Below are 25,076 nucleotides of genomic sequence, written 5' to 3'. Positions count from 1 at the left end.
TGCCTGAAAACAGTACTACCTAATTTCACCCAATATGATAAGTGTGCAACCAGAAGGAAAAATACACTGGACCATGTGTACTCCAACATAAAGAATGCCTACAGGGCTGCACCTCTCCCCCACCTAGGACAGTCAGGTCACTGTTCACTGCTCCTTCTCCCTGCATACACCCCGCTGAGGAGGAAAACAAAGCCAGTCATAAAGATCATAAAAACTTGGCCTGAGGGAGCTCTCTCTCAACTGCAGGACTGTTTGAAATGTACAGCCTGGGAGGTTTTTGAACAGCAGGACCTGGAGCAATACACAGAAACTGTATTGTTTTATATTAAAAACTGCACGGACAATGTCACTGTCGACAAAAAGATCCAGAAAAACTGGATGACAAGTGGATGACAAGTGAGGTCCAGTCACTGCTCAAAGACCCAAGAAGAGTGTGGCAGGGAATTCAGAGCATCACCAATTACAAGAACAATAACCACAGCACCATCTATGCTGATGCCTCACTGGCTGAGGAACTTAACCATTTCTTTGCCTGCTTTGAGGTCACTGGGGCCAATGCAAATTCAATGCCACCACCAACCTCTAGCACCTGCCATCTGACCCTACAGGAATGGGAGGAGAGACAAGTGCTCAAAACCGTAAAGACAAGAAAGGATGCTGGCCCTGACGGAGTATCTGACAAGGTACAGATTCCTGGGTGTCCACATATCTGATGACCTCTCTTGGTCTGCTAACACCTTAGCAATCATCAAAAAGGCACAGCAACGGCTACAATTCCTCAGAGTGCACAGAAAAAACAACCTGGAGTGCAAGCTGCTGGTGGCCTTTTACCACTCCACCATCGAAAGCATGGTAGTATACAGCATTTTGGTGTGGTACTCCAGTTTACATTTACAGCATTTAGCAGACACCCTTATCCAGAACGACTTACACTTACATCTCATTTTTTTTTATACAACTGAACAGTTGAGGGTTAAGGGCCTTGCTCAAGGGCCCAGCAGTGGCAGCTTGATGGTGCTGGGGATTGAACTCATGACCTTCCAATCAGTAGTCCAACATCTTAACCACTGAGCTACCACTGCCCCTCCAGTTGCACTGCAGCAGACAAGAGCCCTCCAAAGGATAATCAACACAGCCCAAAAAATCACTGGCTGCTCACTACCCTTGCTGGAAGATATTGCCTGCTCCCGATATCTCATTAGGGCCAAAAACATCATCAAGGACACATCACACCCAGGCCACCACCTGTTTGATCTACTGCCCTTGGACAGGCGGTACAGATCCTTAAGAACAAGGACCACTCGCTTTTCAGGACAGTTTTTTCCCTAATGCTATCAGGACTATAAACCCACAAATTCACTAAACGTTAACTGTCAATGTACAGTACTACCTCTGATCACTGTGTCCAACTCCAGTGACTTATTTCTCTACTTTTGTCTACACTTGCTGTTTATATCATATGTAGAATGTCAATGTGCAATACTATCACCTGATCACTTTATTTATCAGGACTCTAAACTCTCAATGCACTAAATGTAGAATGTAAATGTACAGTTACTGTCTCTGGTCACTTACTCAACTACGGTCACTTATTCCATTTCAATCTGTACTTCTGTGTGTCTATACTGAACTGTGTACACCAGTGTAGAGGGTAATGTGCAATACTATCACTGGTCACTTTTCAAAATGTTCAATGTGCAATATTATGACTTAGTCACCTGCAGTATATACTTTATACTATACTGAATACTTGGAGTTTATTGGTAAGGAACATCAAAAACCCTGCTTTCGGTTGGAGATCACAAGCTTAAGTCCCCACAGTGCCACAGCCGTTCGTGGCCGAGAGTACAAGAGGGCTAAACTGGCTGTGCTCTCTGGATGGGAGGGGCATACTCTCTCTCCCCTGTCAATCACAGTGACACTAGCCTATTGTAGCGCTTTCCTCCGAGTTTGATCCTGCTCCTGGGTTCCTGTGTGGAATTTCACTATATTTATCCTAAATTTCCCCATTGGGATGAATAACGAACATCTATCTATCTATCTATCTAACTAACTAGCCTCATGTTTGTCAGTGCTAGAAAATTTCCAAATTAGTGTCCGTCACTTGAGAAGGCAACTGAGAAATCTGCAGCTACACCGCCGTGGACACTGCAGTGATCCTGAAAGGGTGATCAGTCTCATTACCAGCCAATCTGAGGGACTGGGGAATCTCCATGGTTACCGCATGACGCTTGAGAGATGTCGCCTAAACCATTTTCAGCTCACAAGAAGAATGAATTTTCAATGAATTTTGAGATAACTGAGGTAACTGAAATCTGAGACGTGCTAACTGAGCTAATCTGAGGTAACTGAGAAAATCTGAGGTAAAATCTGAGGTAAAATCTGAGGTAACCATCAGTCTGAAAGAGCTGAGTACATATAATATGAAAAAATGTCATTCACTCTAAATCCAATGTTTTTTTTTTATTATTTGTGACTGTTTAATTAATGTGTGGCCATTTTTAAAATTGTAATAATACAGAGTGAAAATGTTTATACACTTGTTTTTAAAACTCTTCAGAATGAAGTTCCAGTTTGCATTTATAGCAGAGTGCTGCAGGTTAAAGGCGTCTCCTGCTTGGTTCCCTGGTTGCTAAGGGACACAGTTTCCCTAGTAACATAGACTGTTTTTTTATCTAAATTTGTGTGGTAGTAAAATAACGCTATTAGAACACCTGTATCGAAATATTTATAAAGTGTAAACAGGTATAAACTACCTCAGGTTATCGTTAACATTATGATTAAAGATTCACACAAAGCATGTGTTCGTTATAAACTGTGTAACTGAGGGATACAGTGTGGATTTAATGTGTAATGTCACAGACAGGCCAGTAGGGGTCAGTGTTGTCTTTAATTTACCTGCTGCTGAGGTCTTTATTCTGGAGTTCAGTAGATAAACACGACTACACTGAGGAGAGACATGTAGCTACTGTAAATGGCAATAAAGCGAACTGTTAAAGTGTTATTTAAATAAAAGATGCATTAGTGACTACAGAGAGATATTTAATTAAATAAATAACAAATAATAAGCCATAAAGAAAGAGAATATTTATATGGAACAAGAAGTGATGAAGAAGTGATATTAATATCTGAAAGGAATAAACTGTACGACTGGCAGCTGAAGTCACTGGAGTCTGAACCACACAGATCATTACACATCAGGAGTAACGGTACCGACGCGCACCACGCGGGACTATACGGGAGTAACGGTACCGACGCGCACCACGCGGGACTATACGGGAGTAACGGTACCGACGTGCACCACGCAGGACTATACGGGAGTAACGGTACCGAGGCACACCACGCTGGACTATAGTAACGGTACCGACGCGCACCACGCAGGACTATACGGGAGTAACGGTACCGACGCGCACCACGCGGGAATATACGGGAGTAACGGTACCGACGCGCACCACGCGGGACTATACGGGAGTAACGGTACCGAGGCGCACCACGCGGGACTATACGGGAGTAACGGTACCGACGCGCACCACGCGGGACTATACGGGAGTAACGGTACCGAGGCGCACCACGCGGGACTATACGGGAGTAACGGTACCGACGCGCACCACGCGGGACTATACGGGAGTAACGGTACCGACGCGCACCACGCGGGACTATACGGGAGTAACGTTACCGACGCGCACCACGCATGACTATACGGGAGTAACGTTACCGACGCGCACCACGCGGGACTATACGGGAGTAACGGTACCGACGCGCACCACACGGGACTATACGGGAGTAACGGTACCGACGCGCACCACACGGGACTATACGGGAGTAAGGGTACCGACGCTCGCCACGCGGGACTATACAGGAGTAATGGTATACAATGTACACTATACAATGACACGCTCTCTCACGTGCATTCAGCCCAAACCACTGGCCTGCTTCAAGGGCGACTGCAATGTCTGAATGTGACAGGTAGGAGTCTGCTTCAGGTTGGAGACTGCTTCGTGTGAGAGACTGCTACAGGTAGGAGAATGGTACACGTAGGAGACTGCAACAGGTAGGAGGCTGCTTCAGGTGGGAGACCACTACAGGCTATAATGCTATACACAAATGTGTAAAAATGTTTATTTTTTTCTAATTATATTCGTATCCTTGGTGCCACCTACTGGTGCAATGATGTAACTTACGGAAAGGGTCTCTGAATGAATCTGAACGAGTCATTTTGGTGGAAGGAATCAAAAGATTCGGATGTTTAGGATTGTAGGGGTTTGTTGCTGAATTCTTTTCTATTTTGCGTCGTCGTGTATCGCTGTAGTTTAGGATTGTGGGGGTTTGTTGCTGAATTCTTTTCTACTTTGCATCGTTGCGTATCGCTGTAGTTTAGGATTGTAGGGGTTTGTTGCTGAATTATTTTCTATTTTGCGTCGTCGTGTATCGCTGTAGTTTAGGACTGTGGGGGTTTGTTGCTGAATTATTTTCTATTTTGCGTCGTCGCGTATCGCTGTAGTTTAGGACTGTGGGGGTTTGTTGCTGAATTATTTTCTATTTTGCGTCGTCGCGTATCGCTGTAGTTTAGGACTGTGGGGGTTTGTTGCTGAATTATTTTCTATTTTGCGTCGTCGCGTATCGCTGTAGTTTAGGACTGTGGGGGTTTGTTGCTGAATTATTTTCTATTTTGCGTCGTCGCGTATCGCTGTAGTTTAGGACTGTGGGGGTTTGTTGCTGAATTATTTTCTATTTTGCGTCGTCGCGTATCGCTGTAGTTTAGGACTGTGGGGGTTTGTTGCTGAATTATTTTCTATTTTGCATCGTTGCGTATCGCTGTAGTTTAGGACTGTAGGGGTTTGTTGCTGAATTATTTTCTATTTTGCGTCGTCGCGTATCGCTGTAGTTTAGGATTGTGGGTTTTTTTTGCTGAATTCTTTTCTATTTTGCGTTGTCGCGTATCGCTGTAGTTTAGGACTGTGGGGGTTTGTTGCTGAATTATTTTCTATTTTGCGTCGTCGCGTATCGCTGTAGTTTAGGACTGTGGGGGTTTGTTGCTGAATTATTTTCTATTTTGCGTCGTCGCGTATCGCTGTAGTTTAGGACTGTGGGGGTTTGTTGCTGAATTATTTTCTATTTTGCGTCGTCGTGTATCGCTGTAGTTTAGGACTGTGGGGGTTTGTTGCTGAATTATTTTCTATTTTGCGTCGTCGCGTATCGCTGTAGTTTAGGACTGTGGGGGTTTGTTGCTGAATTATTTTCTATTTTGCGTCGTCGCGTATCGCTGTAGTTTAGGACTGTGGGGGTTTGTTGCTGAATTATTTTCTATTTTGCATCGTCGTGTATCGCTGTAGTTTAGGACTGTGGGGGTTTGTTGCTGAATTATTTTCTATTTCACATACATGGGTAATTCTGATTTGGTTCTTTGGTAGCATTGATGTCATCTACCAAATATTGTTCAGCCAGCTTGAAAGAGCCAGAAGAAAATCAAAGACATGCAGAAATCTCTTAATTGAGTATTCTGTGTTTTGCAGTTGTTGGCAATTTCACCACAGAATCTTTAGCCAACAGTAAGAAGCTAATTATGAAAATGAGTTGAGAGGAGTTTTAAGGGTTTAATCTCTTTTTCAGTACTTGCGTCAGCTGACACTACCTTTATGGTGAAGCTGAACCAGGCTGCTGCTCTGCCCTGTGAACGGAGATATCCTGGTTTGTCCAAATGGACCATATTCAATGACCAAGATAATGTTGTCTGAGTGTGATCAGATATCATGCTGGTCAAAGGCAGGATTTGAAATGTCCCATGATCAGTACCTGAAGGGAGATCTCACCCTCACCATCACTGCAGCTGATTACAGTAAGAGGAACATGTACATGTCAATGTGATGAAAAAGACATCTGTGAACTGCATCTCAGCATCGAGAGTTAGTGTCTTTACCTGTACAATGACTTGTGTATAAAAATGATTTTGGTTTATGTAAGATTATGATAAATTTAAATATAAAATTTATTAATAAATAAAATAACATTTATTATTATTTATTAAATCTAAATTTATTAATGTTTTTGCTTCTCAGCCATTATGTCATCAGTTCATATAAAAGGTGATGAAGATCTGGTGCTGGATTTGCACATATCAGAGCCAGTGACAGTGATTTATTACCACAAAGATTCATACGATGGACATATCAGCACAGTGGTTCAACACTTGCTATGGTGTAAAGATGAATATAAACAGAGAGCATCACTCAATTATCAAAAACTTGTACTGACAGGAGTAAATACGTCTGATAGTGGAGTTTACACCATCCGAGACACAGAGAATAATGAAGACCGTCATGTTTACACAGTGTCAGTAGAAGGTATGTTTGTTTGGTGGGTTGGGGAGGGTTGATGTAGCAACTAGGAGCTACAGCCAACTCATCACCAGCTTTCAGTATTTGTAATGATACACTGTATTGATGCAATGTGTACGCACTACATATGTCTGGCCCCAATTTTCCCCAAAGTCTTGCTGCAGCAACACTTTGTCATGAGTGGTACATCAGTCAGCATTGATAGGATGATGCCATATTGCACACAGTCTCAAAAATCTAGTGTGATTTCTACTGGAGATATTGTTGAGCAATCACAGAAGCACTTTGTGAAACTCCTTAGCACAATGGACATGCTCTCACTTCAGGAGTTAGTTACTTCCAGAAGTTGAAACCTTTATTCAAATTAATTCAGTTTTATTTATATAGCACTTTTACCAGTGGACATTGTCACAAAGCAACTTTACAGAAGTTCAGATATAGATTTAGATTTAGTTCCCCAATAAGCAAGCCAGAGGTGATGGTGGAAAGGAAAAACTCACTGAGACTGTAAGAAGCCGTGGCAGTCAGCAGAGGGCAGCAGCAGCACACAGTGACAGCGACCTGAGCAGGAGAACTCGGGTGCCCAGAATTCTCCAGGCTGATTAACCTGGATTCCCAGCACCTGCCAGGCAGAATACATAAGACCTTTGTAGAGAGATGACTGGTACAGTATGTCAGGGCTTTGCCCTAGGTAAGATTAAGAATTAAAAAGAAAAGAAAAGCAGAAAGAAAGCAGAGGAAAGAAGGGACAAAGGCTCTGCCAGGAAAGAAAATGAATCTGAGCTGAAGGTCAAAGATACAGTATAAGACACAATTGAAAAGAAGAGAAAAACAGAAGATTAAAAATTATCTCTGAAATATATATATATATATATATATATATATATATATATATATATATATATATATATATATATAAACTAAGTATGAAAATATTGGAATGCCGTGTGTGTGTGTATATATATATATATATATATATATACAGTCAGGTCCGGAAGTATTTGGACAATGACGGAGTTTTTGTGATTTTGCCTTAATACACCACTACAATGGATTTGAAATAAAGCAATCGAGACTTCATGTAGATGTAGACTTTCAGCTTTATTTTAAGAAGTTCCACAAAAATATGGCATTTACCATTTAGGAATTACAGCCATTTTCAGGGGCTCAAAGGTATTTGGACAAAGTGACATAATTGTAAATATAACCATAATTTTAATACTTGGATGAAAATCCTTTGCAGTCAATGACTGCCTGAAGTCTGGAGCCCATGTTCTCAAAACTCAAATTCTGAGTTTCCTCCCTGGAGATGCTTTGCCAGGCCTTCACTGCAGCCACCTTCAGTTGCTGCTTGTTTGTGGGTCTTTCTGCCTTCAGTCTTGTCTTCAGTAAGTGAAAAGCAGGATCTATTGGGTTGAGATCAGGTGACTGACTTGGTCATTGAAGAATATTCCATTTCTTTGCCTTCAAAAAGTCTTGAGTTGCTTTTGCAGTATGTTTAGGGTCATTATCCACCTGCACTGTGAAGCGGCATCCTATCAGTTTTGTAGCATTTGGCTGTTGCACCATGGTCCTGGAGAAACAACGTTTCTTTCCAATGTATACAAGCTGTATAGAGGGTGACAATAAAAACCCACTTGACTTGATTTGTCTTGAAAGACACTTGAAAGAGGAACCAAACTCAAAAGGGAACCCATCCTCATCTGTGTGACACTGGATAGTGTGACTATGCTGTAAATCATTACTCTTCTGTAAGTGTATACTATAGAGTCAAACAGTGTTAAGTGTATTGAAAGTATATTCAGTATGAGCATCACTGCCATTTTTTTTATTTCATTAGAGCTTTGTAAGTCTATAGTATCCAAGCAAAGTTATCCCCTGTATAATGAATGAGAGTTGAGCGTAAACTTGTTTTAGCAAGTGCAATCTTTAGGCTATCCAAGTGAGACCATCCACAGGCTTCTTTAGAGAAACCATGTGCTGCTATCCACACAGCAGGTTTTAGGCCATCCTCAGTAGCAGTGAGTGATTCTCAGGTGAATGAGGCTCCAAGCAGAAGAGCTTCAGGATGGATCAGGCAAGTCCAGAGGACAGAAGGAGTCGGGACCACTGGTATCTGATCAGGCTACAGGTGTACGTGTACCTCGACAGAGAGAAGGAGAGAGACTTCATAGTGGCAAGTTTGCCTGAGATTTAGACACCCTCATTCGGCTGTTGGTAGAGCTGACATGGTAGAGGGTCATGCTTCAGCTCATTGGGGCAAACCCATGATAATTTCACTATCAGTTTGGCAGTGTCTGGGGATGCCAGTAGCTGGATGCAATGGCGGGGGATAGAAAAGTATAAAGTGATCATCTTAGCCTGTTGCCACTGTGACCCACAGACATATTAGTGTAAGGGTAGTTCAGTCATGGTTTATAATCAACATGGCTAAAACAAAAATCCTCTTCATTTCTGTGTGTACGTGGTTTTGTAGAAAGAGAGCAGGAGAATGGTCTCCCAGTCTGGACAGTTGGCCTGGTGCTGGTTATGGTGCTGGTGGTGGTTGGGGCACTGCTTGTGAAATTTCTGCCTTTAAAGAAACAACTTTGGAAACATGTAAGTAACAGAGATATGCAGCACCATGAGATTAGAGATCATATGAATGTTTGTAGTAATGTCCAGAACCAAAGCAGCAGCTCAAAAATCATCATGTTGACCTAGGGTCCTCAATAACAGAAGTTAAAAACTCAAGCATTCATTATTTTTATGTTATAGAGGTGAATGTATGTGTTTGGTTACAGCATACAAAAAAGAAAAATAACTGCTGATCGAAAATGGACAGAGATGAAAATAACCCTGTCAGTTAGTGTTCCCGAAAATTGAATATCACAATAAATACAGATCACTGTAGTTAGTGTAGCATCTGCATAAGTGTGCATTAGGTAGAAGCATACTTTCTGTGGTAAAAGCACTTGGTCACTGCATGGGCACTTCCACAAAAGAAATATAATTATTACCTATACATTATAGTTTACTTTCAGAATAGTTACATTTTTATTTAGTAATCTCAAATGACCGCAGAGAACAGTTAACTGTTCTCTAAACAAATTCCTGCAGTCACACGTTGAAAAGGAAATCCTCTACAGTTTTTTAAATGCCAACTTAAAACTAACATTTATTTATCAATCTTTGAGGAGATTTGATGAATTTACTGACTGTTTTGAAGGTTTTAGTATTTAATAATGTGCACTTAATGACTGCGTATTTCATCTATATTAACAGAGCTCAGACAGCAACCAAAGATTGAAAGACCAGGCCAAAAGGACAGATGAAACTGACATGCCAATGCAGCGGAACAATGGTGGAGCAGAGAGAGGACAGAATTCTATGAATATGAATGGAAACACAGTGGAGGAAGAGCTGGAAGAAAGGGTGGAAGAGACTGATGTGGTTCTAAGCAGGATGGTGGTGCGGAGAGGATAGAGCTGTAAGAATGTAAACAGTACTTTAGTGATGAAAGATCTGGACAAAAGGGTGGAAAATGGGTATGGTCATAAAGCTAGTTGTTGGATCAAAGACAGAGGGTTGTCTTTCACGTTCTTAAGAAGTTGCCATGACAAACTATGTTTATACTGGAGTTATGCTCAACACTGACATTCTGACAGACCATCTGACACACATGGATAAGAATGAATTATGAAAGAATTTTGGTGTGGTTTGGAAGATATTCAATAGTCATTCCTAACCACAGAATCAGCTCAAATACTCAACGAGCTCTAGTTATTTCTAGACTTGACTACTGCAACTTTTTTCCTGATCTCAACTTAGAACACTATCATCAGTCCTTCAGCAAAGATCTAAAGACTTCGTGTTTAGATAGTATCTGTGTGAATTGTATTTCTCTGGCATTAAATGACTGGCATTTATTATTATTATTCACTAATATTCACTTATTCATTAGGGTCCTTATTTATGTTTTTTCCTTTAAGTTAAAAGATCTAGAGGACCACTCTAGTAAACCAGCATTACTATCTAATCTTTCAGGCTCTAAACTAATGCTGTGTATCAGGAGTGGGACACAACAAAAGGTCTTGGGAAGAACCTCAGGGTTCAATGTTTTGTGCACGCTGAGATGCTTTTCTGCTCACCACGGTTGTAAATAGTGATTATATGAGTTACTGTATTGTTCCTGGCAGCTCGAACTAATCTGGCCATTTTCCTCTGACTCTCTTATCAACAAGGTGTTTCCACACACAGAACTGTCTCTCACTCAATGTTTTTTGTTTTTCACACCATTCTGTGTAAACTCTAGAGACTGTTGTGTGTGAAGATCCCAGGAGATCAGCAGTTTCTGAAATACTCAAGTCAGCCCATCTGGCACCAACATCCATGCCACGATCACGATCTGATGTTTGATGTGAACATTAGCTGAAGCTCTTGACCTGTATCTGCATTGCACTGCTGCCATATGATTGGCTGATTAGATAACTGCATGAAAGTGCAGGTGTACAGGTGTTCCTAGTAAAGTGGATGGTGGTTGTATGTAGTGTATGCATGTATTTTATTTACCCCAACCACTAACATCAGCCAGTACTACAGTCAGGATCTCTATGGCATGAAGCATGAGTTGATGATTCAGCATCAAAAATGCTTCTGGTGTTTCACTTCAAATCTGTTTTGCCTGCTCTGTTTTTCAGTCAAATCATAGTATTTCAGCGAAATGTTAGCATCAATTAAAGCAACTATTTTGAATGACACCTCAGGGTGTTTTCCCCCTTGAGGCCTCTTTAAAAGAACCAAGCTCAGACCCCTTGAAGTGGACCAAGAGGTGAAAAAGGACCCAGTTCTCTTTAAAAGAGGACTCAGATCCTTTTTTTTTGGTCCACTTAAGCAGTAATGGGGTCTCAGACTTCTTTATGTTCATACTGTTGCTTTTTGGGTCTTTGTCCTCTTGCAATGCTTTGCATTGCAGGTACAGTAATATTGTGCAAGATGGCTGACCCTAAACATGTGCTAATTTTCCTGTACAACATGTTTTTAAAATAAGAGAAATAGAGAACACAGTTTAAAAAATGAAAGAAATCAAACAATATATTTCTGGCATAATTTTTTAACTTTATCCCAGAACTGCAAGGCTGCAAGGTTAAATCCTCTGTCTTTCAGTTTAGCTGAAAATTGAAGAAACACTTTTGAATTTCAGTGGGTGGTTGATAGTTGTTCCTTAATATAGTCCTCCTTCCAAATATGGAGAAATGCAGCCGTTTCCTCATCTGTCCATAACATCCCTCTCCCTGCAGAAGCAGCCATGTTGAATAGCACAAATTTGTACGGAGGTTTGTATGAGAATTTGTGAGTGGAAAAATCAAGTGAGCCCGGAGCGATTTGTGTTCACAATGCACGTTTTTAGTGAACTGTACCATAAGCTGAAAGCACACTGTACTTAGACCACCTCCCAAGATGGTCTCGGTTCGGTTCACTTTAAAAGGGTCTGAGATTGTTTGGATTGTTCGCACATGGACCAAAAATTCAGCAAACCATGCTCAGACCCTTGAAAAGGACCAAGTGTGAAAACACCCTCAGTGATACCCAGATATTACACTATGGTAAAGGAGTTGTGATGTGAACAAGAAGTGGTCTGAGATCTCATCAATGCTAAAACTTTCAGAAAGAGTCCCTTTTTGAATCCTCTTGTATTGTGAACACCAAAATGTCCGAGACCATTTGCAGCTAGTTCCCTTTCAGGTCCGCTTTAACAGGACTGAGTATGGTTCATTTAAAAAGAAGAAAAGAACACTCTTTAGTTCTATAGTGTCCATTAGAGCCAATATCCCATAGAGCCGTTTAAAGCAGGGCTGAGTGTAAATGCGCATGCGCGAGATTTCCTTCTCCTTTACTCTCCGAAGTGAAATAGAAAGTAACAGAGACAAGACTGGAAATAATGTAGTAAACGTCTAAACATCTCACGGTGAGTTAATTACAGATTTTATATTGCATATACAATACAGAGTGCGGCGTAAATGAGTTAAAACAGAGCTGAGCTTTAAATAAACCCGTTATGAAGTAAAATGGCCTACTGTTGTACACAAACTTCAAAAAAATCACGTGACATTAAATGAAGCGTGAAAGCTGTATAGAAATGTTTGTAAAGTGTATTTTAGTGTGTTTAGTTGTTACTGGTTGACAGCGTCGAATAGCAAGGATAAAATGTAATAAAGTGGATTTGTGTTTTTTCGAAATACTGTTTATGTTGTTAGTCAGTTCACTCGATAAAAATGGCGAGCGCCTGCGGCTGTGTCAGTATTCAGATTTATTTCCTTCTTTTGGGATGATAATATAGTCATCTTACAGATGTGTGTTTCCATAACATCCGGGCTGGCGCTGATTTATAGAAAAGTCTCCTAATTTATTTTTGGTTCAGGTTCGATGTAAGAGTTTTCACTATGAATAATTTCTGGTATAATGGCAGCACAGCTCTTTAAACATCTCACGGATAGTGATCTGTGATTTGCTCAGTGTGTGTGTATATATACAGGGCCAAACAGGACATAATTCAATGAAATCTAAATATATATTTATAAATCCTGAATATGTAAATGTAAATCCTGAATATATATTTAGAATTATATTATAGATAATTTCCCTCTCAGTCATGCTGAATTCTGCAGAAAAGCTGCACAGCATTAACAGTGTTAAAGGACTGTGGGGCCCCTGCGGCACCGCGGCCAGCCTTCTGTACAGTCGAGGAACACACTCCCTTTGGGCTAGAGAAGTGATGTGCACTTAAAATAATTATATAATAGTACAATATTTACACTGATAAACGTTTACAGGATGTATAGGCATACTGTTTTCATTAAAAAAAATTCAATATGAACATCTATATTGAGGTGTAGACAATACATATTCATAAATCGTGAATATATATATATATATATATATCAGAATTATACGTTTATATTCAGATTTCATATAATTGTTTAATGTTTGACCCTATATATATATATATATATATATATATATATATATATATATATATATACTGTATTTGGAATACAGCATGAAAGCAGTGATGACAAGTGGTACAGTAAACAGCAAAAAGTGTATATATATTTCTCGTAATTTTGCCTTTGTACACCAGGATTTGAAAGTAATAAAAATAATTCTAATATTTATGATTATTAGTTTATCCAATTCCTTTTGAGCCTGTGAAAATGGAGGGATTCTGTAAAACTGTAATTCCTAAATGATTAATGCAATATTTTTGTTAAACTCCTTGAATTAAAGCTGAAAGTCAACAATTCAGTCACATCTTGATTGCTTCATTTCAAATCCATTGTACAGTGTACAGAGGCAACATTACCAAAAACTATGTCACTGTCCAAATACTTATGGCTCTCACTGTATATACATACTGTGTATGTATGTGTATATATATATATATATATATATATATATATACAGTGAGGTCAATAAGTATTTGATCACCCTGTGATTTTGCAAGTTCTCTTACTTAGAAATCATGGAGGGGTCTACAATTTTCAGCATAGGTGCATTTCCACTGTGAGAGACAGAATCTAAAAATAAAAATCCGGAAATCACATTGTATGATTTTTTAACAATTTATTTGTGAATTATTGTGTCAAATAAGTATTTGATCACTTGAGTCAAAAAATTTTAATATTTGGTACAGAAGCCTTTGTTAACAATTACAGAGGTCAAACGGTTCCTGTAGTTCTTCACCAGGTTTGCACACACTGCAGAAGGGATTTTGGCCCACTCCTCCATACAGATCTTCTCTAGATCTGTCAGGTTTCGGGGCTGTCGCTGAGCAACACAGAGTTTCAGCTCCCTCCAAAGATTTTCTATTGGATTTAGATCTGGAGACTGGCTAGGCCACTCCAGAACCTTGATATGCTTCATACGGAGCCACTCCTTGGTTTTCCTGGCTGTGTGCTTTGGGTCATTGTCATGTTGGAAGACCCAGCCATGACCCATCTTTAATGCTCTGACTGAGGGAAGGAGGTTTTTGCCCAATATGTCACAATACATGGCCCCGTTCATCCTCTCCTTAATACAGTGCAGTCGTCCTGTGCAGAAAAACACCCCCAGAGCATGATGCTTCCAGCCCCATGCTTCACTGTAGGTATGGTATTATTGGGATGATACTCATCATTCTTCTTCCTCCAAACACGGCGAATGGAGTTAAGACCAAAAAGTTCTACTTTGGTCTCATCTGACCACAGGACTTTCTCCCATGACTCCTCTGGATCATCCAGATGGTCCCTGGCAAACTTCAGACGGGCCTGGACATGGGCTGACTTAAGCAAGGGAACCTTCCGTGCGATGCAAGATTTTAAACCATGACGTCTTAGTGTATTACTGATAGTAGCCTTGGAAACGATGGTCCCAGCTCTCTTCACGGCATTGACCAGCTTCTCCCGTGTAGTTCTGGGCTGATTCTTCACCATTCTTAGCATCATTGATACCCCACGAGGAGAGATCTTCCCTGGGGCCCCAGTCCGAGGGACATTGACAGTCATCATTAGCCTCTTCCATTTTCTGACAATGCTTGGCAATTGCCCCGTAGCCCTTTCCAGCTTTGTGAAGGTCTACAATTTTGTCTCTTGTGTCTTTTGACAGCTCTTTGGTTTTGCCCATGTTGCTACTTAGACTTTGGCTGATTGTGGGGTGCACAGGTGTCTTTATGACAGCTAACAACCTCAAACAGGTGCTACTAATTTAGAATCATGAGCAGAGTGTAGCTGGACTATTTAAAAGCAAAATAACAGGTCTTTGAGGGTCAGAAATCTGGCTGATAAGCAAGTGATCAAATACTTATTTGACACAGTAGTTCACAAATAAATTGTTAAAAAATCATACAATGTGATTTCCGGATTTTTATTTTTAGATTCTGTCTCTCACAGTGGAAATGCACCTATGCTGAAAATTGTAGACCCCTCCATGATTTCTAAGTAAGAGAACTTGCAAAATCACAGGGTGATCAAATACTTATTGTCCTCACTGTGTATATATATATATATATATATATATATATATATATATATATATATATATATATATATATATACACACTGTACTGACACCCTAGGCTAATAATCGACTATTTACCTTTAAAAAAAAAAACAGACCTGAACAAATTGGTGTAATGGCAGTGTTTATTTTATATATAGTACTATTCAAAAATCTTGGCACCTTTTTTTTAGTACAAACTTTGTTATAGATGTTTATTTTCTGACTTCTACATTATTGATTCAGTACAAAAACATTTTAGATTCCAAACATTAGTTTTCCAGCACAAAATGAAACGTTACAGAAAAATGTTTGTATGTCAGTAAAGAAAGCAGCAGATTCCATAAGAGACACTTTTCAGATAAAAACATAATGAAGGCTGCTGGGTTTCGCTGCAGAAATAAGAAGCGAGTCGACAGTCAAAGTCTCCAGAAGAACTGTGGCTGCTTCTGCAAGATGCTCAGTAACACTTCCAGCTCATTTCCTTATAAAACTGCACACACTGCACCTCAGATACTGCTTTATTTATTTAAAGTGAAGGATCGTCACATTAAATACTGACTTTGTTTCATTTATTACTGTTTACTGCTCTTCATAGTATTTTATTTAATGTAGAAACATTTAATTTCATTATTTTTGAAGGATCTTTGCTCCACAGCATTTCTTTGTATGGGCCTGAAACTTTACCATACCTTCATGACCCCAAGAAAGATGTGATGATGGAGAAATACTTGCTCTGACTAAAGGGGTTTATCCAAACAGTCCATGTATTCTAGCTAACAACATCAGAATGCAAAATCACGTCTGAAATTTGTGAATGTATCTACTGACACAATTAAGGTGTTTTTGTTTGTGTGTGTGTGTGTGTGTGTGTGTGTGTGTGTGTGTGTGTGATGACCTCACCAAGATCTTTCCACCCACTACAGATATCTGATGTTATTTTTACCCCAGTAAAGTTTATAGTTAGTTTTAATAGTGACTCCAACTTTGGCCTATAAAAAAAATTGACTAAACTGGTTCCCCTAAGCAGATGGATAGCTGCAAATAATTGTTATTAATAGTTCTATCTGATTCTTCACTTTAGTTGGAATACGAATGTGCAGAGTAAATAGATGCTGCTCACGTCTTCAACCCCTCAGACAGAGAGCATCCTGTCTTTACACATTTTGCTCTCCTAAACCAGCTGGTAAATTCTAAAACTGAATTAATCAGTAAAAACTTTAAGCCTGTGGGTGCATATAATGAGATACATGCCCTTATAACAAAAAGCAGAATAACTGAGTTAGCCTTACAACTGAAAATGCCAGTGTGGACTGGTCAGAATTTGAGTCTGAATGTCTGGTTGATTTCTCACCTGTACAGTGCTAATGGTGTTATGTCTGGACATGACGTCCTGCTGTGTTCACTGCTGTGTCCTCTTCGTAATCACACTCATATCTATAACTAGTAAGTGATTTTATTCAGGTAATACATATGTATATATATGTACATATTTTTTTTAACTATAAGGCGTGAAGCATTTTCTCTTTGTTTCAGTACCTGTATCGGCTGTCACTCTACGGGTGAAGTTTAATCAGGCTGCTGCTCTGCCCTGTAAATGGAGCTGTTCTGGTTCAGTTAAATGGACTCGAGATGATGCGGTGGCTCGGTGTAATCAGACATCCTGCTGGTCACTAAAGGGGGGATTTAAAATGTCCTATGATCAGTACCTGAAGGGAGATCTCACCCTCACCATCACTGCAGCTGATTACAGTATGAGGGGTTTATACACGTGTGAGTGTGGTGGCAGAGAAATTAATGACGTGCATCTCAGCATCGAGAGTAAGTGTCTTTACCTGCTCTATAGACCAACTTTTGCTGATAAAAATTATTTAAATTTGTATATAATTAATTTATTCTTATTAGAGCTGATATCATCAGTTCAGCTGAAGCCTGGTGAAGATCTGCAGCTGGATTTGCACGTATCAGAGCGAGTGGAGGTGATCTATAATGGTGGAGATTCAGCAGATCCACATGATGAACAGATCTGCACTGTGGATAGAAGCTCACTACGCTGTACAGCTGAATACACACCGAGAACATCACTCACTAACACAGTTCTTACACTGAGAGGAGTAAAGCTGGCTGATCGGGGAGTTTACATCGTCCGGGACAGGGGGAATAACGACGACATTCATATTTACACAGTCCTTGTTGAAGGTATGGGGGTTAATATCCTGTCTAATATATATTGTTAATATGTTGTCTTCTTTAAATTGTATTTTATTAACATCACTTTATTACACTGACCACAGAGCAGAGGCAAGCTGCCCTATAGTGTATAGGTGCAAACTGAAATCATACAAGATCTCCTAGTTGTGACATAGTCTATGTGAAATTCTAAGTATAAGCATGTTCATCATATAATCATCATATAATCTGCATGGATTACTGCACTTTTCTATCTGGAATATTCTGTGGAGTTTAGACTGTTTGTGTTTATGACTTTTGCAGCGTTTAAGCAGACACCTTTATCCAGAGCGACTGATAGAAGAGCTTTAGAGTCTCGATCAGAAACACGTCCTCATGCTAATTCACTCGCTCAGGGCCTCAGAGCTCCATCCACAACATTTAGTCAAAACCAGTCATTTTATTTTATTGGCTTTAATTAAAAAATATTTAATTAACACAATCCCATAAATTAAGAAATATTAAACTAATAATTCAGTTATAAATAAAAGAAATGGTGGCGTATAAATGGAGGACAGGCCAGTCTGTCTGCGCAGAGCTGTAAGCCGTAAACAACCGCCTCAGCTGATGGAGGATTTAGGCTTTGATTATGAGTGAAGATGGGGAGGAGGAGAACTGGCTTATGGGTCAGTTCCCTTTGCCACAGCACGTTCTTTTAATGTTGTGTGACACTTCCAGCATGTCTGGCGAGATACACAATCTTAAAGTTGCAGTTTGTATGATCACCTGGGTAAAGTGTAGAACTTTTTTTCTCCTCCATTTTCATGTCACACCTTTTTCTTTCACCACCACAATTAATTCATCTGTAATTTGCCTCTAGATCTTTACGTTTTTAGGTGCTGTTACACTACTAAATATTTAGTGCCATAGAAGTCAAAATAACTTCCACTTCTGTCTTTATCATCATTCCACTTGAACTTTTTATGGAGTTTTGTGGGCATCATTACATGCAAATGAGCTGTGCTGGGAACACACTTTGCACATTGAAATATATATATATATATATGGATGGCCTTCATAACAGGGATTCAAAAGTGGAACCCAAATATGCGTAAATATCAGTATTTAAGTATGAGCATCAAAAGACTTTATTAAAATCAGGTCAACATTAGCAGTCTCTGCCATTTCATCCCAAAAACCAGCTAAGGTACAGTCACAGAAAGTGACGGAAAGAAAGTGCACCCACTTTTAGATCTATGTTTTGATTTATCTGGGCCTAATTAACAATTGTGTTCTATAAACAAAAAATAATCTCAGTCATCTTTCACATAAAGGAAACCAACATTCAGAAACCAGGTGGGAAAAAATAGGTAGACCCTATAATTCAGTAACATGTAGAGCCATCTTTCTCTGAGATTAAATGATCTGACCTTGGACTGAATCTGCTGGGACATCCACTCCTGGGAAGATTGGCAACTGCCTTGAAGGATCTCCATTTGTAAACAATCCTTCTCACTGAAGAATGGTGAATTTCAAATTATTTGGAGATGGCCTTATTCAATTCAATTTTATTTGTATAGCACTTTTAACAATGGACATTGTCACAAAGCAGCTTTAAAGAAATAAATTGATTCAAATTAAATTAAACCAAAATAAATTGTAAACATGTGAATTTATCCCTAACGACCAAGCCAGAGGCGATAGTGGTGAGGAGAAACTCCCTGAGACGATATGAGGAAGAAACCTTGAGAGGAACCATACTCAAATGGGAACCCATCCACACCGGGGTGCTAACAGATATGCAGTTATAAATAAATCCCTTCTATAACTGTGTACTACACGGACAAATAGTGCAGCTGTGCAACTAGGAAATTCATCACAGTTTTCACAAGAAGCCGATGAGAACTCCAACCAGAAGTAGGGCATCAGGATGGATCAGGCAGGTCCAGAGAGCAGAAGGGGCATCAGGAGTAGCATGTGTAGCTCCACAGAGAGAGACAGAGAGAGAGAGAGAAGAACACAGATTATTATTTATGCTCATTGTCCTATAATGGTTAAAGAATATGTACATTGTGTGCAGAGTACAAGCAGGGACTCCGGCAGCACTAGCTATGACAGCATAACTGAAAGGCATCAATTGCATTGTTGAAGCATCAATAAAGCTCATGGGACAAAGAGAATGACCACATAGCCAGTGTGACTCCGTTACTCTTTTTTTAGGTATTTTTCCAGAAAGCATGATTCGCCCTCTTGTTTTCAGTAGGCTCATCCTTCACACTGTTTACCTTGATGAACTTGGCTCAGCACTACCACAAGCAGATTCCCATTTGTTTTTTCATGTACTTTAAACTTCAAGTGAAATGGCATTTTTCACTATGCAAAAATTAGTCTGTCTATTTCATGTATTCATTATATTTTTTGCACAAATTTTATATAACCCATTTGTATCACTGCCACTATGTCACAAACAAATTGATGCCTCTGCCATGTTTTTTTAATACATTTTTGTTGGTTATGTGAATGATATGTTGTCTTTAAAAATAGGCAGCTTTCTGGATTAGATGTCGCAGCCCTGATACTGTTGCGGCCATTAGTGCAGATCAAAGATCACTCTGGAGAGCCTTTGTGTTGATGCTATTAGACTTTATTCTTTCCAGAATTAAGCCGAGCAGTCGTCTGCAGACAAAAGCTGCCCAACTCTTCAGAAGGGTGCTCTTATATACAATTACCTGAAAACTCTTCCACATCCTGTTTTTAATAAGACTCCAGGTTACCCCATATGCTTATCCTATTGTTTAAGGAAGCCTTACTCACTTAAATTTACAGCTTGTTCCTGTTTCCCACTTTATGCAGGATTTCCATGCATATGTAAGGTCATATAGGTCATTTTTAGGCCTCAGTTTCACAGCATACACTTCCTGTTCCATGCACATAGTTCTAGCCAGCAAGCCTTTTACTGAGATACTGGGTGCAATGACACATTTTGTACTATATCAGTTCCATACATCTATAACGTTGAGGATTAAACATTATCAGATATGAGTACACATTTTGTGGTTAAAATATTCTATAATACTAACTCTAGTGACAACATGTTTTCTGTGTTTTGCAGCACCAGGTCCACAGAGTGGTGTGCCAGTGTGGGTGATTGTACTAATAGTGGTGGGGATTGTGGGGATTGTGGGGATTGGTGTAACAGTGTATGTGAAGCAGCCATGCCTGAGGAGTCAAACACCACAGCAAAGACAACATGTAAGTAATGTGTATGTAACTGAGACATCCAGCACCATGAGATGAATGTGTGTGGTAACCAGTAGATATTCGCAAGGCTGAGCATGTAATAATCTGCTGCTGTTATTGCCATCTTCTCAGTCTGTTAAAGTGTTAAACAATTTGTTTATTTATATATACTATGCATATCAATGTGACTGTCACATTTACTGATTGCTGGGTAAAAGAGCAACCTTTCTCTCCTTCAAGAAGAGCTTGTCTTTTAGCTAGCATTAGCTGGATAGCTTGCTCTGTTAGCGGTGTGACCTCTATTCTGAACCTGAAGCATTTTGTTTGTATATTTGCTGACCTTATCTCCTGTTCCTGCATAAGATGTACAGTAACAATGCAGCATTGAACATAGCAAAGAACCAGTCAAGCAAGGTTTCCAGTTAATGCTAGCTTGCTTGCTAAAGCACAAGTTCTAGTTGTAAGAAAGGGAATTCTCTCTGTTTGGGCCATGCTGTGAAGTTATCCCCTCTCCCCAGAGCTTTCTGCAGCTCTGAAAGTGATGGTAGTGGCCTAGACAGATTGCTTTTTTTAAACAAACAGAAGAAAACAAGGCTATCATGCCTATCATGGTGTAATTTGTGTAACTTTATTACCAGATCTTTGTTCACTGTGTATATGCTTATCTGATAGCTAAGTCTGTCCACCCATCCATGATGGCAGTTCAGATAAACTATTAATCATTTGATAGTTAGACTAAATAATATCAACTGAATAAATTTAAAGCTGCCGTGTACACCATAATCAACTGGTTAGTTTAATGGTGTTAATTTAATGACTATATTTTATGTATATTTAACAGTTGAACTGTGAAGACACAAGACAGCCTTTGAACAGCAACTCAGAGACAGAACAGCTAAACAGCAGAAAATCAGAAGATAGCTTCATACAGCAGGGTGATAATGGAGTAGAAAGAAGGATGAGATCTTCAGAGTTAAATGGAACCATGGTGCAGTTCCACAGACAGCCGGCAGAGTCGGATGATTTCCCACAGATGGATGGTGGAGCAGAGAGAGAGCAGAAATCGAACAGCCCAACAGCAGTTGAGCATGTGGACAACCAGGTGGAAGAGTCACATAAGCTCAGTCAACAGTGCAACACTGGAGATGAATACAGACAATACCGTCAGCGTCAGCGATCCTACAGCGATGCAGATTTATTGCAGCTAAAGACTCACATGGACGAGCTGAACAAGCAGCAACATAACAGTGCCTTAGTGGCAGAACAGTTGAGAATGAGGATGCAAGAACTTGACAAGTTCAGTCAGAGGCACAGCATTGTATTAGGAACAGCACAGAGCAGTACAAACCCAAACAGCATCTCGCTGAGGGAACACTTTAGGAAGGAGTTGGAGGACCTGGATATGATCGAAGCATGGTGTATTAAGAACAAAGAAATCCTGAGCCAACTAATAAAGCAGTATGACTGTGCAGCAGGGAGGGGGCACAAAAGGGGGAGGTCTGATACTGAGGTCTGTATATTGTAATGATGTGTTCCCCTAGACAGGAGGGGAACGTAACAGTGTTTTTTTTTCTTTTTTTCTTTCTTTCTTTCTTTTTTTTTTTTTTTTTTTTTAAAAAAAGGAACACTGTCCACATGGACCATGTTTTATAAACCACATGAAATTCTGAACAGGAAGATATGATGATCACTGGATTATTACTTGTAAAGTTTTGTAGTACGTCACTGAAATCTCTGAACGAACTTATGTTTTTTAAACCGTGGGTTCGATAGGTTAACTATGACCTACAAAAAAGAAAAGTTTAAAGTATGTTAAATAAGAAAACTAATACTAATAAAAACTATTAATCAACATAAGTTGATATTGCCACACTGTATTTCTAATTAGCTAATGACATTTTTTGTAGCATAAGTGAGATCAGATCTAGACAGAGATTAGACCTACTGTAGATGGAGTCAGTCATCTTCTGGCAGCTAATACCTGTGGTAGCTGCTCATTATTGCGCCCCTATGGGGATATGGTGATGGAAAAAAATATGAGATGGGAGAAACGTTTATATTCCAATGCTTTTGCAAGTGCTCGCGAAACTTTTGTGTTCCCTGAGAAACTTTGCGTTTGCTTGCGAAACTTTTGCATTCCCCTGAGAAACTTTGCGTTCTCTCACATTTTTTTTGTGTTCTCTCGCAAAGTTTCTCAAGGGAATGCAAAGGTTTTGCGAGTGAACACAAAAGCATTGAAATATAAATTTTCCTCCCATCTCATATCCATCATCATGTCCCGTTAGGGACTCCATAGCTCAGGGATTAGGTTACCTGTCAGGATTTCTAAATCATACCTGTTAACCTAACCATAGAGGAAATGGAGATGTGTGTTGGAAACCCTGTAGAATTCGGGGGTCATGCCAAACCCCCGAAAAAAAATGCTCCATGCTTTGTTTCTCCTTTTATTATGATTGTCTTTGTGAACAAAGGATGACCATTTTTCGACATAATACATTTATATAAAGCATCAAAAAATAATCTCAACAAAAAGAAATGTGTGTGCATGCGTGTGTGTAGGGATGTAGCACGTGTATGGCTGCCCACCACTGTAGTCATAGCACTCTTTTTCCTGGCTGTACCATCTGTGCAAGACAACAGCAGCGCCAGGTTAGTTGTCATTACACATTATCACACCTATATTTACTTCTAATTTCCATTTCAGCAGTGCAGTGAGTGTCCGTCCCCATTCTTTTCCTCTGATTTTCACTTTAATGTCATCTGATACCACAATCTTTACATCATCATTTTGTTGTGTATCTATGCTGTTTAGCCGCTGGTTGCTTATTAGCATCCACTGTTGGAGGTTTAGTCTTTGTGTGAAATGAGCTTTAACTCGTGGGATTATTTCTTTTATCTATTCTATTATCTCTTTTTCCATGATTATTCATTAATGGTTACATGATTTATTCATTTATGATCAATTAAATTTTTATGTGATTTCTGTAACTGTCTTTGTTCACTCATGATTTATGCATCTGTTCTTTGGGTCATAATGTTCTGTCCATGCTCATGTTTTTCTCCTCTCTTAGCCTTGGGCATTATCTGTGTGGTCCTCTTGCATGCACACATCAGTATAAAAGCCTGCTGTGTTCAGTTTTTGTTTACACTATGGAACGCCCAGGTTGTCTTTAAGCAGGCATGCAATAAACCATCTTTTTTTGTTGTACCCTGGCTCTTGGTCTCCTGATTCTTCAGTCATCTTCTGATGAAACTGCAATATTTTGATGGTCGTCCAGAAAGATTTACAAAAATTTTGGCGACTCAGGTGGGACAGTGATGTTCTCCGTCCGTGCACTGTGACGATCCAGATGACAGACAACATCATCACCTATCTGATCTTATCCAGTGATTCTGTTCCTGTGGTCCTGTGACAAACATATGTCAGCTCGGGTCATCCTGTCAAGGAACTTGGTAGAGGACAGAATCAGTATGATGATAAAATAAGAGTTCGACTGATAGGAGTTAAGTCGATGTTTCTTGGTACCAAATGAGTTGGTGCTGTTTTGTACACTATGGCAACAAGTAATCAGGATCCTAAGGGTGTTGGAGAGTCTTCCTCACCAGTTTGTGAGTTGTCCTTGCCTTTTGCTGATAATCGCAGTTTTAAGAGGGAGCTAGGGCAAATGCTAGATAAGCTGTGTGGAAAAAGAAAGGTTAAGCTATGTAAAGAGCTTGGTATTCCAGAACAAACAGAGTGGAGTAGAGAGCGATGTTTTTCTGTTTTGGATAAATGCATCAAGCGTAAAGACCTTGAGGCAGCGGTGCAGGTGTTCAGGCAGTGGCATGCTTTCCTAATACAAGAGAGGGATAAGGAAAACTGTGAGAGCGATGAGCTAGTCACTAAACTGGCACGGGAGTGTGCCAACCATTAACGCGCCAATATCTCTGCTAAAAAAAATCTTGTGAGCAAACTCAACCCTCCATTGACTCTCTCCAAGCCAAAACTGAGGTTTTGGAAAAACAGACACTTCGTTTATCTTCTAAAAAAAGAAGCTGTAACCATTTCTTAAAAAGCTTAACTGCTGATCAGAGGCACAGTCTCCAGATTTGTCATCCTCCAAAGATGATTCAGACGACTCTGGCTTATATCCTGCAGCCATTGGGGTAGCCCCTATGGAGATTAAAGAGGCGAAAAAGGATGGGGAGGCAAAAGTAACTATAAAATATCAACCACTGATTCCTAAGCAAGTAGATTGCATGGCAAAAGATTTTAAACATCCTAGAGAAATGGGCATGGGTCCATTTCTGACTCAGATGACACGTAAAATTCAGGTATAC

At 39.8% G+C, this 25,076-nt stretch overlaps 1 protein-coding gene across 2 annotated transcripts; it reads left to right on the top strand.

Moving 5' to 3' along the window:
• Positions 1–12,154: 12,154 nt before the first annotated feature.
• On the top strand, positions 12,155–23,968 carry LOC113525291 (uncharacterized). Of its 2 annotated transcripts, XM_034303474.2 has the most exons (7): positions 12,155–12,282; positions 16,432–16,533; positions 16,710–16,793; positions 16,884–17,168; positions 17,253–17,546; positions 20,629–20,768; positions 21,598–23,968. In XM_034303474.2, exons 2-7 carry the CDS (start codon positions 16,443–16,445, stop codon positions 22,279–22,281), a joined length of 1,578 nt encoding a protein of 525 aa, XP_034159365.2. In that variant the 5' UTR covers positions 12,155–12,282; positions 16,432–16,442; the 3' UTR covers positions 22,282–23,968. The 2 variants fall into 2 exon arrangements, with proteins under 2 accessions (XP_034159365.2, XP_034159366.2); XM_034303475.2 differs by lacking the exon at positions 16,432–16,533.
• Positions 23,969–25,076: the final 1,108 nt, after the last annotated feature.

Source organism: Pangasianodon hypophthalmus, chromosome 4, assembly GCF_027358585.1.
Source record: "Pangasianodon hypophthalmus isolate fPanHyp1 chromosome 4, fPanHyp1.pri, whole genome shotgun sequence".
Lineage (NCBI taxonomy): Eukaryota > Metazoa > Chordata > Actinopteri > Siluriformes > Pangasiidae > Pangasianodon > Pangasianodon hypophthalmus.
This window is presented reverse-complemented; position numbering and strand designations above follow the sequence as displayed.